This window comes from Semicossyphus pulcher, unplaced genomic scaffold (genome assembly GCF_022749685.1).
Source record: "Semicossyphus pulcher isolate SPU_LCO1_2020_fin unplaced genomic scaffold, fSemPul1.0.p SCAF_13, whole genome shotgun sequence".
NCBI classification, from domain to species: domain Eukaryota; kingdom Metazoa; phylum Chordata; class Actinopteri; order Labriformes; family Labridae; genus Semicossyphus; species Semicossyphus pulcher.
Genome location: NW_027211637.1, coordinates 23,429,919 through 23,449,404, shown reverse-complemented (window position 1 = coordinate 23,449,404; position 19,486 = coordinate 23,429,919). Strand labels below are relative to the sequence as shown.

The 19,486-nt window shown below is 40.5% G+C and overlaps 3 protein-coding genes across 4 annotated transcripts in view; 2 read left to right on the top strand and 1 right to left on the bottom strand.

Annotated features, from left to right (window-relative positions):
- On the top strand, nt 1-13,298 carry LOC138589566 (glutaminase kidney isoform, mitochondrial-like). 2 transcript variants are annotated; one of them, XM_069659918.1, is made up of 18 exons: nt 1-206; nt 1,525-1,615; nt 4,137-4,258; nt 5,776-5,905; nt 5,983-6,062; nt 6,213-6,376; nt 6,674-6,732; nt 8,367-8,399; nt 8,495-8,553; nt 8,637-8,703; nt 8,824-8,874; nt 10,149-10,325; nt 10,443-10,574; nt 10,657-10,749; nt 10,900-10,961; nt 12,062-12,138; nt 12,245-12,308; nt 12,388-13,298. In XM_069659918.1, exons 1-18 carry the CDS (start codon nt 1-3, stop codon nt 12,542-12,544), a joined length of 1,824 nt encoding a protein of 607 aa, XP_069516019.1. In that variant the 3' UTR covers nt 12,545-13,298. The 2 variants fall into 2 exon arrangements, with proteins under 2 accessions (XP_069516019.1, XP_069516020.1); XM_069659919.1 differs by lacking the exon at nt 1-206 and having other exon boundaries at nt 1,547-1,615; nt 8,373-8,399.
- A 64-nt stretch (nt 13,299-13,362) lies between these two features.
- spryd4 (SPRY domain containing 4) lies at nt 13,363-15,134 on the bottom strand. Its single transcript, XM_069660830.1, has 2 exons — nt 15,001-15,134; nt 13,363-14,293 (listed from the first exon to the last, which is right to left on the bottom strand). Exons 1-2 carry the CDS (start codon nt 15,131-15,133, stop codon nt 13,752-13,754), a joined length of 675 nt encoding a protein of 224 aa, XP_069516931.1. The 5' UTR covers nt 15,134; the 3' UTR covers nt 13,363-13,751.
- A 3,327-nt stretch (nt 15,135-18,461) lies between these two features.
- The window catches only part of LOC138589691 (acid-sensing ion channel 1-like), a 56,741-nt gene continuing 55,716 nt past the window's right edge, over nt 18,462-19,486 (top strand). The window contains exon 1 of the mRNA XM_069660095.1: nt 18,462-18,823. Within this exon, the coding sequence (XP_069516196.1) occupies nt 18,462-18,823 (362 nt within the window). The remainder of the gene's footprint in view (nt 18,824-19,486) is intronic.

Sequence of the window (19,486 nt, the reverse complement as noted above, 5' to 3'; positions counted from 1 at the left end):
ATGCATTGCCTGAAAAGTCTGAGGACAGCTAACCCGGGAGTCTTGCAGCTATTTAAAAATGCAGGAATCTCCGCCAGAGTTGGGGCTGACAGCATTGTCTTGTCCAGGACGCAGCGACCTGTTCCTCTCCCCTGCTTGGCCGCAGCATCACCCCACAGATCCCTTCATCAAGAGAAAAGACCTGATGTGGACCAAGGACACCAACCGTAGGTCGCAGTCCAATATACCATTCATTATTATTCTTCATTAATTTCAAAAACATTATTTTTATTGCAGAGCTGTCTGGTGTACTATTGTTTGTAAGTTAGTTGTCATATCGTGAACTTGCATAATAACTATTGCTGTAATAGTGCTATAAAATATTTGCTTTTCCTAGCATCTCTGAAGTGCGGCATCAACTACAAGCTCAAGTTTTTGTGTTAAACATTTTGTTAAGAATATTCTGACCAGTAATAAATTTCTTCAGAGAGATGAGAAGATCGGCACCACTCCTCTACCTGACCGTTACCGTTTAGTTCGCTATTGCTAGCCATAACGTTTACTCACGGCTAGCTCAGCGCGAACGTTAGCTTAGCAGTGACTAGGAAAAGGCGAAAACAGCTAACGGAACAAAAAGTATCCCAGAAGCTCACTAATGAGCAAATGATATGTATAATTTTTTATCTCACTCGTACAAAACTTCTTGTATGATATCAAAGTATAAAAAGGGTTATGTGGGGAAACAACATTTTTAGTTTGCGTAGTAATGTCGAACAGTTGCCCGGCAACGTCAGACTAATGACAAGAGGTTACTGCGCCAGGTCAAGATATAGTCCTGTAAAAATGACAACACTTGTCATTTACACTTAATTTTGACTTAGGTTAAGTTGTTAATGAGGGTTCTTGAGAGGTGCTGTTTTTTTAATTTTATTTTATTTTTGACCTGTAAGCAAGTAATGCATTGTTTATGCCAGCTTCCAGGCTTTATGCTAAGCTAATATTATTTTAGCTTCCTTGACATAGGCAAACTCAAGTGGCATCAGTATTTGCATTTACTCTTGGCAACAAAGTTGACAAACAACTACTGTACATTTGAAAAAAATATATATATATTAATGCTATTTACAGATTATATGATTAAAATAAATTAATTTAGTTACAGTGGGATTGAAGTTCAAATCTACAGGTAGTTTGAATTAAGTTGTTTCATTCTACAAGTAATGTTTCTTTTTCAGTTCATTAACATTCATGAGGTAAATAATTTTCGAAAATACAGGTTTTAGCTATGGCAGACCCAAATCATAGAGTTGCTTGAGAAAACACAGGCTACATAAATTCTGCATGTGCATATTTGTATTGTACACACAGTCATGGTATTTAGATCATAGCAGTCGGCTCACTTTCTGTGAAGAAGTAGGTCGATTTTTGTTACTGGCCATGTTGTTGACATAAACGTTGACACACTGGTCATGGTTAGTTGGTATATTGGAGTCTGTCCAACTTTAAGGATCACAGTATATTTGTGTGTTTGTTTGTTTGTTTTAGCGGAAGTCGGTGGATGTCCAGTATGGAGGACTTACTTTTCTACACCATAACTGAAGGCAAAGAGATGATCCCCATCTCCCAGTTCATCTCTGTGAGTCATCAACACATCCACAACTCCTCTGTCACTCCATAGTCTGTTTTGACTTTCCATGGCATTTGTGGACATACAACTGTACTCACTCTACCCTACAGCAGTATTGTATTTCCTAACGGCACCTATGACTTTAGTTAAATCAACCTTGGAAAGTGACATAGGAGCACACTTCAGGAATCCAGAATGTCTCCAGCTGAATACAGGGTCAACTTTTAAAGGTGTTCAGCGACTCTCTTATGTAACAGGACTAGCTAAATATAGTAGGTGTGACACTGCGGTAATCACCAGGGAACAACAACGCAATTTAGGTATTTTTCAGCTTTAATTATGATAATGTTTAACAGTTTGAGTTTTACTAGCAGATGTATTGACAACCACTTTAGATGTAATTAATTTAATTTTAATACAACAAAAGTTGAGGGCTTACTTAGTGACTGAGGTATAATGTAGGTCAACAGACCTCCCTATATATGGGCCCAACACATACTCACACGCACACATGTCACATAGGACATAAAGCTCCTGTGAACCTGTGCCACAATTTAGAGTCTTGGGAGGGAGCCAGTCCTAAACTGTACATAGCTCAGAAGGACATACAGTAGATTGTGTGCTATTGCAAAACCACCGCAACCTTTTAGAGAGTCCCATTAAAAGAAGGCCAACATGGGCATCTGGTGACCTCGGTGTCTATGGAAACTTTGTCATTTTTAAAAAAAAAAACACGCATTTCGTAGAAGAGGCGTGTGTCAACACAGGTGGCTTGTTGTCACGTCATGGATGACTAGATGTGTTTGAAGAGGGGAATGGGTTAGGACACACTGTAGAATGTGTAAGCTTTACCCAACCCTTGCATGTAGACTGCAAAAACAAAACAAAAATCCTTCCTTACAAGCTGTTTTATGTGTAATAGTAAGCCTACATATTAAAGGAAATACTTGTTCTTATAGCCAGATTCAAGGCTAGTTAAGTCCAGTTTTCTCTTTGTAGAAATAGCAGCACACGATAAGCAATCATTGTACTTGTTTCAAGAAAATGAAATCTGTTTAAAAAAAGAAGTCATTTCTACTTATATAACGAGGAGCTTAGATAATAACACTTACTCACCAGAAAAAAATCAGGTATCTCCAATTTTGTATTCATATTCTATACAACATCCTGATACAAGTAAAAAATGTGTTTAATTGATTTTTTGTTTGGTCTATTAAACATAACAAAATAGTGAAGATAATGAACTTCCTGAAGTTTAGTTCACTATCTATGAAGACAAAGACAATCTGTAAATATTGAAACTAGAACCAGATAATTTTTTATCATGGTTGTTCAAAAAATGTCTTTAAAGTGGTAATCTCAAAGATCTCAGTTTTGTTTTGGCTCACCTATGGCGATAAACTGTAATTGCGTGAGCACACTTCCCAGATATCCACACAGTGTTGCATGTGTGACATCCACGGTTGGCTCTGGTTGGAACGGTTGGAACTCTTGATTTTCCTCGCTGACGGTCGCTTTCCTTTTTAGACTGTTTGCCTTCATCTGAGCGTCGAGTTAGTTTCTTTATTCTTTGGATTTTCACTTATTTTTGAAGTTGCAACACTTGCAGAGACCAGAAAATCAGCCGCTTAGCTACGCCTACCCTCTCTGGCAGACCAACCACTGCTGGGTGATGGAAAACACGTCACTAACTGGGCGCCGCTTGTGATTTTTTCCGCGAAAGTCGCACCAGACACCCAGTCTGTAATACTGCAAATGCAAAGGCTTTCATCAGTGGGCCATAGGCTCTGTCACCATTGTGTTAACTCATTCGGCGGTGGATAGTGACTTAACAGAGATTATTACTTTAAAAATGAATAACTTACTGTTATTTGTTACTGTTAAACTTTTTGTCACAATTTGTATCTGTAGCAGATATCAGGTGAAACTGTATGTAAGACCATATTTTCAATCTAAGTGGAAATGTTGTTAATTTTCTAAAGTTTAAACTGCTCTCAAGTCTAAACTTACACCCCTTTCACTCAGTTAGTTGCTGGACAAAACTCTAAAATTAGCCTCCTCCATAAAACTATTAACGTTCCCTAAATTTTAAAAGCGTTTTTTCCCCCCCTGCAGCCAAGAATCCCTCACAGACTTTCAATAACAACAACAGAAAGCTTGCAGCCATGTGCTTGCTGCTCCGTTTGCACCCTGAATCGGTTTTCAGATGAGGTCACTCAAAAAAAACAAACTGGGGCCTCTCTGGTCAAGAGGGTGCACATGATGTCCCCAAAATAGACGCACATGGTTCATACAGTGACTGCCACCCGAAAGAGAGACTCATCAGAGGGATTCCATTCATGTGCTCTATGCTTGTACTTTCATCTTAGTCACATGTTGACACCCCTGAGAAACTCAAGTCCCATATCTATATATCTCATCTCCACGTTTCTCATGATGCTTATTGAAAACAGATAACACTTTGATAAAGTCTATCATCTCACAGTCTCTTTTTTATGTATTAATTGCCTCAAATTTCCCTCCTCTCCAGGCTTTGAGAAAAACAGGTTTGTTGACGTCTGACCCACGGCTGCGTGACTGCGTCCATCAGCTGCGGCTATCCACACGTGACTCTATCGGGCCCGTCATGATGGACAAGAAGCTATTCAGGAGGTGAGAAGAGCTTTGTTTATTTATGGAGGCATTGTTATGCACACAATGCTGCAAAGGCCAAGTATTCAACTTTTACCTGCATGTGAAATATGAAAAAGAACATTGTGTGTATATGTTCAAATACACACTCAGGTCAATCATATGTTTCTCAGAAAATGCATATTCAAAGTAATTTGCAAATGAACGTGAGCATGTTCCAACAAAAAGCAATGAAAAAAGAGTGAAAGTTGCAACGTGAGGTGATGTTCAGGTGTTTTCAGGATAATTATTTTGTGGCTATGTGAAAGAGTAATTGGAGGCGTAACTCCTATCAGCGCTATTTGAGTCACAGAGCCTGACAGAGACAGGCGTTTTATGGCTAACAGCTGCCACTAACCAAATTCTCGTTTGCACGTGCCAGCCACAGAAGCAGAGGGTGTAGCAGGACAGACGGCGTTTCAGGGCCTGCAAATGAAAGGGCATCATTTTGGTTCAGCTCCAGATTGTCGCAATTACATAATTAATAATGTGTGAAATTTCAAACAAATTGTGGAAAAGGCACAGCAGAATTCCCCAGAGCCCAAAGTGACATCTTCACTGCCATCTTTTAGCCAACCCACAGTCCAAAGCCGAAGGAGTCTAATTTATCTGCCATAAGTGAGGAGGAAAAGCAGCAAACTTTCACATTTAAGAAGCTGGAAACAACAAATTCGCTAAAACGATCATTCAATTATTAAAATAATTGGCAAGAAACTTTTAACAACTATTCATTTAATTGGACTAGCTCTTATTAGTTGACTCAGCAGATCTGAAAACTTCATGCAAACAGTGTCATTTGTAAATGTAAGACTCTTATTCCCAGCCGTTGGCCTGGAACAGTAGAGGGTTTCACAGTCTGTTTGTCGGTCTCTAAATTGTCTGGCCCGTACCAGACTTTCTTTTTTTGTCTTAGTTTGTTGAAGTTATCCTTTTCTTAAGAACACTCAAGAGCTCACTATAAATATACTTCTAGAAATAGAGAGCGCTATCTCCTTTTTTTTTTTTTTAAGGAAGTGACCCATATGAATAATTCAAGCTCTTTCCACTCTCTTCTCCTGGTGTCCCAAAACCTCACGCTAGCATCGCCTCGGATTAGTTGAGGGCTGCGGGCCAGATATTTTAGTTCAGACCGGCTGTGACAGAATGTACATACTTTTTACTTGACCACACTGCATTGCTGTCCAATTATAGCAACGGATATCTATAATAACTATAAGAAACTGCTGATAGAGGAAGGTGTGTTTGTTTATCCTTTAAAGGAGGTGTTTAGCCAAACTAACCTATAGCTATCTCTGCAAGCTAGCCTGCGTACTAACTAACAAACATATTTGCTGAGGTGTTATCGGCACGTGCAGATCATTTTCTTTTTACGTGTAGAGGTTTGTTTTTGTTTATATATTTATTTAAATCACAAACTGTAAATCTAATACTTCTTCTACAGCACCATCTGTATCTAAAGTCTCCTCACGGCATCAGTTTAATCTTGTGTCCTCTTGTAGGTGTGTTGGCAACAACATCATGCTTCTGACTAAGGCGTTCAAAAAGAAGTTCATCATCCCGAACTTTGATGAGTTCACCCAGCAGATCAATAAGATGCATGACAGCGCACAAAAGCAGGAGCTTGGACAAGTAAGTAAGATACTAACAAACATTTTTATTCAGTTATTAATTACAGTTACATTAAAATGTGTCATGTCGTCATGTAGGTAGCTGATTACATTCCTCAGCTGGCTAAGTTCAGCCCTGATCTCTGGGGTGTGTCTCTGTGCACGATCGACGGACAGAGGTACAGATTCATCTTTAATTTGCTGCATGTTTCCATTCTGAAAACCTCCATCGTGTGTATTGCCTCACTAACACTCCACCTTTTATTGTTTTTTTTGGTTTTTTTTGTGTGTGTTTCCTTTCATTTCCATCCCATCCTCATGTCACACAGACACTCTGTTGGTGACACAAAGGTTCCCTTCTGTCTGCAGTCGTGTGTGAAGCCTTTGGAGTACGCCATCGCTGTGCACGAGTTCGGCACTGAGCATGTTCACAACTTTGTGGGCAAAGAGCCCAGTGGATTCAAGTTCAACAAACTGTCCCTAAACGATGACGGTAAGTGATACGTGTAGTGCAGAGATGACAGAGTAGTGACAAATATAACTGAGTGCACATGTGATTCAATCTAGATTTGTAAGAAGCAAAACCAAAGGAAAAAATGCTTCTCTCCAGACTCATTTTCTCACCTCTCCTGTGAAGCAAACAGGATTTTGCTGTATGTGCTCAGTTTATCAGATGATCATTAGCTTACTCTATGTTCCCCTCATGAAATATATCCTCTAATCTCAGCATCTTATTGCTCTTGCGGTTTGTGGGCACATGAGTAATTACATGCTCTCGTCTTCTGTGCAGTGAAACCCCACAACCCGATGGTGAATGCCGGAGCTATCGTCATCAGTTCTTTAATTGAGGTAAGAATCCAAAGGTCTGTCAGCGGTAAACACACGAGGATCAGAGGAGATGCTTATTGAATGCAGACGTTTTTATTTAAGAATACTTTCAGAAAACCTTCTACGCACCTGGTTGTCTTTAATGAGGATGCCAGGTTAAAGCAAGTGTCCAGTTATGCCGGTAAATAGGCTCTTTGTTTTTAAGCCGAGATGTTATTAAATGTATTTCCCCTTCAATTATTGCTGTGCAGTGTGGCGTTATGCTGAAGCCTTTTATTAGACTGAAAAACAATTCCAAGGGGCAATCACTTAGGCCCCAAAAGGACTGTTAGAAAAACAAGAAAGTAAACTGGATAGGCGGACATGTTTCTTTTATTTCATACATAAAAGAGATCGACCCATTGTGTGTCCTGAGCTAAACCCTCAGTAGACGCAGAGAATTGTGCAAAAACAGCACATTGACTTCACCAAGTGTTTGCACTGGTGCATTTCACTCATCACCTGTGGGAGCCCTGTTGGACTCACACATGTAACTGAAATTTGCTTGCAAGGAATCATTGTGAAATGTGATACTGCCACTATTTGCAGTCTCTGTGGGAAGAGTGGCTAAAATTTTGCGCTTGTGAAAATGCCTCTTGTGTCACTTTTTTGCTGTAGAAAGACAGTTTGACTTTAATATAAATGATCAAGGTTTAATGGGTCTCAACTTTTGCACCAGTTAGACACAGGAAGTAGGAATATAGGAAACAACATTTTAATACAATCTGGGTGAGAACTGCTGAACCACCAAGTGTGACTTCAGCTGTTGATAGCTAATCTCGTCTGTTGGCCGGTCATCTGGTGTCAGCTGCTGGACTATGGTCAGCATCGTCTGACTGACAAGCCACCAAACTTATCTCTAAGCTTTGGCCTTAATTCAACATGTGTGGGAGGAGTTTAGTCACATATGGTTGTCTGTGTTTCCTTTGTGGCGTGCTGAAGTTTCTCAGCTGGCAGATAAGATACTCTGGACCTCTTATCATATGTGGGTCATGTTTAGCAGCGAGTGAGGGACTCTGTGTTTGGGGCTGAGTGGGGGGCGTGTGTGTGCTTCTGGCCAATTACAGCGCCCATAGTCGAAGGTGCGTCAGCCACCCTTTTGTGCGTGCGTATGCATTGAGTGGGTTTAAACGTCGCTGTTTCTATATTGTGATATGATTTAAAACTGAGGAGTTAAATTTAATTATATGATAAAAAAAATGTCAAAAATGTATGTGTTTGTTCAAAAACCATTTGGCAGAGCAACTATGTGGAAAGACATAAAATCCACTCCTTTATTGGTCATTATGCCTCAGGTGTTCTCTTTAACTCGCAGTCATTTTTGAAATCATGTGGCGTCGTTAAAAATGAATGTGACTACCATCCCTATTTGGTAACTTTACGACTTGGTAAAGATCCCATTCTGTGAAACTCAAGCACGGCCATAAACGCCCTCCACGCTAGTCTGCACGTGGACTGACAGGCACAAACACAGAATGTACACAACATAGCTCAATGGCCACACACAGAGTGGACTCACCATGTGCTCAAACACTGCCATCTATAGGGACTCACTGACCCTCGGCATACGGCAGCTTGGCATATCAGAAAGTGACTTTCTCCTTTTCTGTTGACAGCCTCAGTCTAATAAGGCCCAGAGGTTCGACTATGTAAGTAATAGCTCTTCATTTCAACCTTCTCATTTTATTCCTTTTATTTGTTTGGTCACCAAACTGAATTATGTATAAATATGATGTAATTGCAGGTAATGGAGTTCCTGAAAAGCATGGCTGGTACAGAGTTTGTGGGCTTCAGCAATGCAACGTGAGTGCAATGTGCTTTAGAAAATACACACCTTTCTCATTTGAAATAGAACTTTCTCATACATTTCTCATTTGTTCTTGCAGTTTCCAGTCAGAGAGGGAGACCGGTGATAGGAATTTTGCTATTGGTTATTACCTCAAAGAGAAGAAAGTGAGTTTTCTGGATGTTCTATGAGATTTACAATGACTTTGAGAGCTTGTTCAGTAATAAAAAAAAAAATCTGAAAAATTATCATCAGATCATGCTGACTCTGATCTTTCCTCCTTTCAGTGCTTTCCTGACAATGCAGACATGATAGCAGCCCTTGACTTCTACTTTCAGGTAAGACTTTGTCTTTGTCTTTAAAGATGTAATCTCAAAGTTCTCAGTTTCGCTCTATTTGGCAGCACCTTATGGTGATAAAAGGCACCAGACATCCACGGTTGGCTCCGATTGTAACTCTTTTTTTTTTTTCGCTGACGACCACTTTTACTTTTTAGACTGTTTGCCTTCATCTGAGCGTCAAATTTCTTTCTTTTTCTTTGGATTTTCACTTATTTTTAAGCTGTATCTGTAGTCATCAATCCTTTCTTTGTTTGTTCAGCCATAGTAGATTACTCTTTACTCTCAACACCGGAAAAGCAGCTGCTTAGCTCCGCCTACCCTCTCTTGCAGACCAACCAATGCAAGGGTGATGGAAAACACGTCACTAACTGGGCCCCGCTTGTAATTTTTCCTGCGAATGCCCCCACAGACACCCAGTACATAAAAATACTTTATACTGCAAATGCAAAGGCTTTCATCAGTGGGCCATGGGCTCAATCACCATTGTGTAGATAGTGACTTAACAGACATTTATTTAAATGAAAACCTTCAAATTATATCTTTAACATTATAGTATTACAGGGATGACCAATGTGGGAATTTTCCAGGGATCATCAAGGGGGTAACTCTTCTAAATTTAAACTTATATGGGAGGGCAATTTATTTTATGACGTTTACTTGGTGACCCCCGGCTTCCCCCCTGGAGAGCAAAGAAGGACTGTCTTATTTATCTTATGAAGGCCAGTTGGCTGATTGAAGTACCATTTGGGGATGAGGTAGGGGGTTTGTTGACGTTGTATATAAGCTTGAACACTGAAAGGGAGAGAACTGCTGTACTTCTCTCCATGCTGCATGTAAAAGTTAAAGAGACTTGATTCATAACATTGAGTTTGCTTGTTCTTCACAAATAATCTTCAGGAGGAGAATTTCCCTCACACCAACCAGAGAAAAGTTGGTCATTATAGGGAAATAAGTTTATTCCTTTTGAAGATGAGAAGATTGATAACACTCTGAAGTCTGTAATTAAAATCAAGGCCCCAGCGAGTCACTACACACAGCCATTAAACAACTGAGACGTAACATTTTAATTAATGAGCTTGAGAAGTGCTGGTAGGGACATTTTGTATACTTTCGTGATGAACGTATCTTGAAGCTAAGCTTGCCAGACGCTGGCTGCAGTGTGATACTTGTTATCAATCTTCTCACCTCAGTGAATTTCCATCAATGGCAAACTGTTCTTTAAAAAGTTCTCTGTGTGGCTCCTCAGTTCAGTGTTGTTGTTTTTGTTACAGCTGTGCTCCATTGAGGTGACTTGCGAGTCAGGAAGTGTCATGGCCGCCACACTGGCCAACGGGGGTATTTGTCCAATCACAGGCGAGCGTGTGCTGAGCGCTGAAGCCGTGCGCAACACCCTCAGTCTCATGCATTCCTGTGGCATGTACGACTTCTCCGGACAGTTCGCCTTCCATGTGAGTCATCGGGAAATCAAGTATCTGTTTGGACGCATTGTTGCGCTCTTTGATTGGCAGGTGATGAGATGCTGAAACAAGCTCTTGTGTCGGTATTTAACTGCTTCTTTTGTTCAGGTGGGTTTGCCTGCTAAATCTGGGGTGTCAGGAGCTGTTCTGTTGGTGGTCCCCAATGTCATGGGTATGATGTGTTGGTCCCCACCTTTAGATCGTCTTGGAAACAGTGTTCGTGGCATTCACTTCTGTCAGGTATTCAGTCGTATTCACAGTCTTATTGTCTATACTTGATATCTGTATTCTTCACTTATTTTATCAACCTTTGATTCCCTAGGATCTGGTGTCACACTTCAACTTCCACAATTACGACAACCTGAGACACTTCACAAAGAAACACGACCCCAGGAGAAAATCAGACAGTGACCCAGTAAGTTCAGTGCGGCAACCGTAGAGGACGCAATTTTCTTTAAGCCAAGTGAGCAACATAGATGCTTCTTGGGGTTAGAAATAATGCAACATCTTTTCAATGTAGAAACAGTCCAGTATTACAAAGTAATGTTTGCTTTTTCATCCATAGAACAAGTCAGTGGTTAACCTGATGTTTGCAGCCTACAGCGGTGATGTTGCTGCTCTGAGGAGGTAAGAAACATGTTTCATTTTTCATCACAATACCCAACAGATGAGTACACAACAGTTGGATGATGCAATACGAAAGAAACACACATTGATACCTTTATTCACTTTGATGCTGACCGTTAGATGGAATGATTGATACCACTTTCATATCTGTCTGATAAGACACTGGAGCCAGGAGCAGGTTCGCTTAGCTTAGAATAAAGACGGTAACCAGGGGTAAAAGCTAGCCTGGTTACTTCATCTGTCTACCAGTGCATTTATCAACTAGTTTTATCTTGAATGTGTGAACTTATCCTGGTAACATATCCAGGTAACACTTTACTAAAAAAGACAATATAACATATTAACTTTTAAGCTTCAAAGCAGCTGTTAGCTTGATTCACTTACCTTTGGAGAGAGCAAGGCCAGCTATCGCCAACAAATTTCAAGTCTCTATGCTAAGCTAAGCTAATCGTATCCTGGCAGTACCTTTGTGTTTATATTGCATCATGTGCGTGAAAGTGGTATCAGTGTTCTTACTCTTAGCATGAAAGAGAAATTTGTGTAATTACACAAATGTTAAACTATTTATTTAAGGGCCCCGTTTGTGCTGTTAAGAACCAAAAACAATCTCATGATGGTTTAACATTTTCTCTTTTGTTTTAATTTGATTATTTAGCAAAATTGGACTTAAACTTTAGTCTTAAGTACTAGTCTTAAGCACCTTCATCCGTGCTTGATAAAGGTACATTGGCTTCCTTATGACTCTGCAGCTTCTACTCTTTTTTTCCATCTTGTAGCTTGTTAGCTTAGCAACAGAATGAAAACTTAGTGTTGTGTTGTTCATAAAGTTAAAACAACAACAAAAGAAGGTTCGACCGTGGGTCTGATGGGGCCATGCTGGATATATACTGTAATATTTTCACAGTATTTATATAGCACCTAGACCTGCTTTAATATTAAAAAAAGAAAAATCACTTTCTTCAATATGGGACCTTTAACAAGTTCTTTACTTGTGTAATTGCAGGGCCACTTGGCCAAGTATCTGACTGTTTTCTTGTCAGCAGTTAACCTTTCCATATGTGTTCCCTCTTCTCTACTCGGCTCCTTTGTTACCCCTCCAGGTTTGCCCTTTCAGCTGTGAACATGCAGCAGACAGACTATGACTCTCGCACAGCGCTCCACATTGCTGCAGCAGAAGGTGAAACTTCATTATTAGTTTGTTCATGCTTCAGTAATCTTGGCTTTGATATTCAAACAAGAACAAATGAAATAAGGCTTTTGGGTTGCTCTCTTTTGTCTTTCAGGACATGTGGAAGCTGTTATCTTCCTGACTGAAATATGTAATGTGAATCCCCACATGAAAGACAGGTAAAATTCTGCTTAGAAACTTCTATATTATAGTAGATGAACAATGAATAAAAACATTTGTTTATCTTTATTTTTTCAGATGGGGGAATGCACCAATAGATGACGCCATGCAGTTTGGCCATGGAGTTGTTACTTCACTCCTGCAAGAGTACCAGAGTATGTATGATGACCGCGTGTCGACGTGTGACACAGAGGAGCAGAAGCCCACGCTGGATACGTTAAAGAGCATCGCTTAAACGTCAAGGGATCATGAGGGTTTGTAGTGGAAGTTAATCTACTTTAAACATGCACCTGAGGAGACTGAAAGGACACGGGATGATTGAGGGACATGATGAGATTTTCTTTATTATGATTATAAATGCTGTACAGATACAATATGGTGGTCATCCTTTTACTTGTTGTTTTCAGGCTTTGCTCATGATAGGAAATGCCACTGAGATGTAAATATCAAATATATTTTCATTGTGCCTATTTATTTTTAAAACATTGAAATTTATTTTGCTTCATCAGTACGTCATTTAATCAGAGGCTTTTTTGCCCCCTGTGTAATGACCGTATAAATATTCCCAAAGCTGCTTCATTATTATTCTACCTCAACAGGAGGTGCTTCGTTTGCAATTCTGCCTGGAAGGACTGGTTCATTGTAGCTTCCGCCTGTTCATCCATTCTTACAGGCTACTCTTCGCTGCTTGTATTTATGCTGCTTTTTTTTGAATGATTTATTCTTGCATAATTAGAGTGAGCTCTTTTTAATAGTTTCTTGGGTATCACAGACACATCTATATAGACGCCCTACATAGATGCTTAGACATTAGAGAAATTAAAAACTTTGCGTGTTTTAATGCAGTGTACCGAGCAACTCAACCGATGTGCCTTGATGAAATCTTCACTTTAATGAATCATCTAAAATGAATTAATTGTATTCGACTTGATTGAACTCTTGGGGTAAATGATTCCTCGGCATGACTAAAGCTTTAGTCTGTCACTGTAAATATGTACCATCCTGCTGTAAATAAAACAGAAATATAAGAGCAGTTTCAGTGAAGTTATTTTATTAAACAATATACAGTATGAACATGATTCTGAAAAAAGATTTTTGTGTTTATTTCAGTCTTATAACTGTGATGGCGATGCCAGCGTAACAGCGTCAAAGAACAATTTGGCAGTTAATGCTCCCCTCAAAAACAAACCGTCCATCACTTTCACATTAGTAAGTCTGAGAGGTAATACATGAGGTAATACATAAGCAAAGAAACGCCTGAGGCTTGATGAGGAACACGTAGTATGAACTTGCATTGTTAAGAGTCAGGATTATGAACCAACTGGACCACAGAAAAATAACTTTCTAATTAAGCTGTAAATGAGTACAACAAAGATATTGCTTTTTCCTGCACCATTGTGATAAATGTCGCCAACATCATCACTGCCATAGTTCATACAGCTTCACTTAAGGCCTTCAGGCTCCTCCAGGCCAGAGTGTGTGAGCAGCTCCCCGTCCCAAAGTCCAAATGCGGGGCAGAGGGGAGCCTTGAACTGGACCCTGATAGTGTGAATGATCCTGGGTTTTTCAATATCCACCAGCCCCAGGAAGCCCTCTTCAAAGTCGAGCAGGATGCCCACGCGGGCTGGCTTGCCCACCAGAGTCACAGGAACTATCTTATTGTTGGTCATAGCAAACCACTTGCGCTGAGCGTAGCCGAACACCCAGGAGGAGCTGTTGGTACCCACGCAGTCTTCTCTGGACATGAGAGACTCGGCCACACCCAGACGAAACTCTTGGGACTTTTTGACCGTCACCTCCCAGTAGTGTCTCCCGTTGCTGATCTTCTCATCACCAAACACGACGGCCCAATCTCGGAAACGCTCTGGGTTGTCTTGCACGTGACTGGGGTCCAGGCCCAACATGCGGTAGATGACACCAGTGTCTTTCTTGAAGAGGTCCAGACTGCTGTGGGCTGTTCGCTCATCAAGCCTGAACTGAGCATCTACAGAGAATCAGAGGAAAAAACTAAATTATTTGTTTTTTAAGGAAGACTTCCAGTTTGACATTAAATCATATAAGCCTCATTTGATGGTCATTATAGATGCCTCATTTGAGTCTGCTGTAATATTCAAATCAGCTTATGATGCCAGTGTCTTTAATATTGATCTGAATATTATTTTTTGGGCAGAAGAAAGTAAAATAGGTCGACTATAGACAGATATTCAATAGAAGATATGTGACAAACATCATATTTAAAATGCTATCAGTATGTGTTCCGTAACTAATAACTAAAGTTGGCAAATAAATGTAGTTAAGTTAACGTTTAACATCATACTGAAATGTATTGCAGTAGAGGTAAAATGTGGCATGAACAGAAAAGTAGAGTATTCAAAATTGAAAAGGAAGACCACCCAGCATCCAGTGCGTAAACATGTAACGTATGCGCATGCGCATAAGGCACAACAAAGTCAGCTAAAGGTCTGTCTAGTTGTCTTTCTCAGCTTTCGCCATTTCAGCACGAACATGTGTTAACGTTCACGTCGTTACCATGGCTTCAGCCCAGTTATCGAGTTGGGAAAGTCCAGAACCGGAAAAAACTTTAGTCATAAGCTGTCAGCCTGGGTTATGCCTGATAGGACATCGACCTCTGAGCTGCTCTGCACCTACATCTCTTTAGCTAATGCTAACTTTTACACAACATTCACTCACTGTTGCTCGTCGAGGTTGACATGTAGCATCTCCTCGCCGGCAGGCTGACAGCCCGCCTCTGCCAGACTGCCAGGGAGGTGACAGTACGCCCTGCAAGGCGACAGAGACGAGCTGCACTAGTGGGTATCGCCATGTTTTTGCTGCCGCTGTTGCTCACATGTTGTAGTTCCTTTCGCTTGTCAGAGTGTAGCTACAGCGCGCTCTGCTGCCCCCTGCAGGTGTGGAGATAAAACGCCCAGACCCGACACATCAATAGGGCAGCGCATCAGCACCTCGGACAGCAGCCAGCAAGCCTGTCAAAACTGAAGTCTCAAAAAGTGCAACTGTGTCATCTCTCAGTAAGTGTGTCGCTTAAACCCAAATGACCCTCCTATGAACAATGTTATTCCCACTGAATATTATTTCAGATTCTATTTTCAGTGGAAAACTCCAAAATGTATTTGGAAGCTCAGCTCAGTTATAAAATGACCCACAAGACATCTAGACTTTCCCATAAAAAACATTCCTCAGTGTCCCGTTGACAGCTGCATAATTTCTCCAAAACTAAAGACAGTTGATGTTCAGCATTTGGCTCACAAACAAAAAACAATGACAGGAATGTAATTTGTGAATACTTAAACTCCAGACTCATAGTTGGATTTAATGTAGAAAGTAGCTTTTTGTCTCTGTAAAGGTCATTACAGCTGTTTGTTACTGTACAGCAGATAATTCACAGGAATAAAATGACAGTATAAATGTCCAAAACTATACATCTTAGGGAAGCTTCATAGATACATCAAATGAAATTACAATTTCTGTGTTAGATATAGCTGTTCATGCTGGATTCAGAACTGCTCGTAGGCACAGTAGTAGGATGTTTAATGCCACAGATAATCTCTTTCCATGCTGATGCATATAAGATTGAAGAGCAATTCATCTTTCATGGCATGTTATAAATATCTTGTTTTATTAACAAAGCTTGATTCAGCGATGTTGCACAGCCAGATCCATTTTTCACGCCAGTATCCAGCTGGGGACTAAATGTCATTGTTTATTCATGGTCCAATCAAAACGTGGAAGCTATCATTATTTTCCTTTGTGGTGCCACAAAATGACTGTTTTGGAAAGTGTCTGTTTATACACTTTTACCCTCTCCCTATTCTGACTCACAAATGGGTTTATATTATTCTATTACTACTATTCAAAATTGAATTATTTGCAATGTATAGAAAAACAATACTAAACTTCACAATTCACAATTGACTGATTATTTGCAATCCTGGCTAGTTTTACAAGTCAGACATAACAAGCTATTGAAATATATTAACTAGGCCTCTGAGAAACTGTGACAGATGTTTTTTCACCACCAGGGGCCAAAGTCAATATATTTTTTAGACATAGACCAAAGAGTTAATTGCTAAATCGAGGAAATGATCAGACTAATCAGCAAAGAAAAATAACTCTTTGGCTTTAAAAAAGAAATGTTAATGATGAGAAGCATGTTAGGAAACATACATACAACTTTAAATAGAGGAGGCAGACTTTGAAGGAGCTCAGTAAAGTTTCATGTGTTGTTTTCCCCTCCACCTGTGACATGCTCAATATAATAAATTTTTTACTCCCGGTAAATACTAAATGATGTTTTGCTCTGACACAGAGTTGAATTATTGGTATTTCCATTTTATTTTATAATACAGTACAGCCTGTTATCAGTCTCTAACACAATCTGTTTACTCTGGGTTGCCAGGTTTGTCTGGTTCTACCTGTCACAGTTGCCCACTCGTGGTCACTGAGTCTGCATTCGGTCAAAGGGAGAACTCCAGCAACTTTACACATGAAGTTCAGTTTACTCATCATGAGAGGTACTGTTACGCCTATGCAAAACTTAGTACAAGAACTATAAAGCTCTCAAGGGAGAAAAATGTATAGAATGATGTCGTTGTGATGTCATCAAGAAAGGTTAGATACTGTAGATCTTTACCAGAGCCTTAGTTAAAATCTCAGGGGTGTGTATGTGAAAGAACACGCACAACCTTTTCTTTGATGGGAACAGACAAAAGCTACTAAACTTTGTTATCTTGGGCTTTAAAACTGTGATGGATGTTTGGCACTGCGTTAACTTTATAGACATTTCAGGGACCAACGTCTTTATTTGTTTTAGACATTAATAGACCACATAGTTAAAAGTCAACTGCAAGAACACATTGTTTTTTCAGTAAGTCAGCAGTCAGTAGATTGACTTACATGAGCTAATGGAAAAGAGGCTAACCCAGATGTTACCTCACGACTTTTGTCCAAGTTGCATCATGGGAATTGTAGGAAACGGTGCTTTTGTAACTTTACTCACACTATGGGTGACTAAAAGTCGGTTTATCTCGTCCTGTGGTGCTTCAATTTTGACCTTTCATTTTTTAATCATTCTTGTGTGAGTTCCTGAAGTTCATGAAAGTGTGACATGAAATTGCTGGTGTAGCCCTTTAATGTCTTATTGTCTGTTTACGTCCAAATAGTGCTTTGAGGATTACTTTTAGTTGATGTTCAATGTTTTATTTTCTGACATGGATTGTTTTAGCCTCTCTGTCTTAGTCCATCTTATGAAAAAAACATTGCAGTAGGATGCTTGAAGTCCTCCTATCACATGCTACACTAGAAGTCCCTGCAGGACTCTCTCTCTCTCTCTCTTTCTCTCTCTCTCTCTGTTTCCACTCTGGCTGTGGTCTAAAGAAACTAGTAACTCACAGGTGAAGAGCAGCGCGTCAGCCAGCTCTCCTCTCCTCTCCATTCTTGTCCACTAGAGGAAAGCTCACGACTCAACCACCGACCATAACAACCCACTGCCAGACTCCCAAACACAGAATCCCGAGAGGAGAAAATCTCGTGACTTGACCCGAAAATCTGCGGATTGAAGAAGACATGCGTCAAGCTAAGCTACGAGAGGAACTCTTCATAAACGAGCAGAAGTGTCAGAAGGATTTCTCTCTCTTTCCGCTCTCCGGGTTTCCTCTGGTTGGCGTGTAGGACTGAAGCGTGCTTCACTGGACTTATCGAGCGGATACGCAGGCTGATGAAACACTTTGTCAACCCCTTTTCTTTGCTCTCCTGCGACCCAGTGAGAAACCTGCAAAACATCACTGTAGTGCAACGCTGGTGGACCTTTATTTTGACATCTTTGTTATGCACGCGTTTGAGTCACCCTTCTCCTGCACGCCTGCTTCTGTGAAATGCATCACTTCTGCACACAATTCCTGCTCGACTGACTTTTTCAAAGCGCAGCTGCTGCTGAAAATGTATCTCCATCGGTCCGCATGAGGGATGGCGACCAAACCGCACCAAGTCCAAGAGCGCTTATCTGCACGTTCGCACCTGTTCGGATGGATAATGACAGTTTGTGCCACAGGTGAATGAATATCAGCGAGCATTCACTTCACTGCGAGTGTTTTTGAGCTGTTTCTGACTCAGATCGAGCTTGTTGCACAGTCACAATGGATCTCAAAGTAGAACCGGAAGAAATGGACACTAATCAACCTCCACCAATAGAAGTTTTCGCGCACAGCTCCACTCTGCACGGAATCTCTCATATTTTCACGTACGAGCGCTTCTGCATCAAGCGCTGCCTCTGGATCGTCTTTTTCCTGGGCTCCCTCACCTTCTTGCTGTTCGTGTGCGTGGACCGGATCCACTTCTACCTCGAGTACCCGCACGTCACCAAACTGGATGAGGTCACGACCCCGATCATGACGTTCCCTGCGGTCACTTTTTGCAACTTGAACGCGTTCCGCTTCAGCCGCGTGTCGCGCAACGACCTGTACCACGCAGGGGAGCTGCTGGCCCTGCTCAACCAGAGGTAACCAGAATCACAATCTAAAAAATGAAGCTCATTTAAAATTAATCAAAGTTTGTCGCTGTTATTTGTCTTCAATTTATCGTCTGTAATCCCGAATGTAAACAACTACACAGGCACAGTAACTATAACTGAAGTGCAAACTTCGGCTACATGTCATATGCTTCTACTCTACTTCAATTCTGAGGGAAATATTGTACGTCTGACTCTATAGTGAGATTTATTGGATTGCTGTTATTACCGAAAAATTAAGGTTTAAACCTGCAGGACTTTTATTTTGAAAGGGCACATTTTCAAAGTCCTGTATTTCTTCTTCTACTTGAGTTTATGATGTAAATAAAATTGGAATGTTATTTATATAGCACATTTCTTAATACATTAACTCAAATGGTAAATGCACTGTACTTACATAGCGCTTTTCTCATCTTCTGACCACTCACAGCTGCTTTTACACTACATGTCACATTCACTCATTCACACACCCATTCACACACCTGATGGCTATTCCACCGGGAGCAATTTGGGGTTAGGTGTCTTGCCCAAGGACACTTCAACATGTGACTGTAGCAGTCAGGAATCGAACCCCCCACCTTCCGAGACGACCAGAGCCGCCTCATATTCTTAACACATTAACTTAATGGGCTGAAAGACAAAATCTTAAAATAT

What these genes read in the sequence shown, in the direction of transcription:
- LOC138589566 (XM_069659918.1), top strand. Translation starts at nt 1, where the DNA reads ATGCATTGCCTGAAAAGTCTGAGGACAGCTAACCCGGGAGTCTTGCAG. An exon ending in AGGCCCAGAGGTTCGACTAT is followed by an intron (nt 8,400 to 8,494) that starts GTAAGTAATAGC and finishes ATGTAATTGCAG; the next exon opens with GTAATGGAGTTCCTGAAAAG. An exon ending in AATCCCCACATGAAAGACAG is followed by an intron (nt 12,309 to 12,387) that starts GTAAAATTCTGC and finishes TTATTTTTTCAG; the next exon opens with ATGGGGGAATGCACCAATAG.
- spryd4 (XM_069660830.1), bottom strand. Translation starts at nt 15,133, where the DNA reads ATGGCGATACCCACTAGTGCAGCTCGTCTCTGTCGCCTTGCAGGGCGT. An exon ending in GTCAACCTCGACGAGCAACA is followed by an intron (nt 14,294 to 15,000) that starts GTGAGTGAATGT and finishes GATTCTCTGTAG; the next exon opens with ATGCTCAGTTCAGGCTTGAT.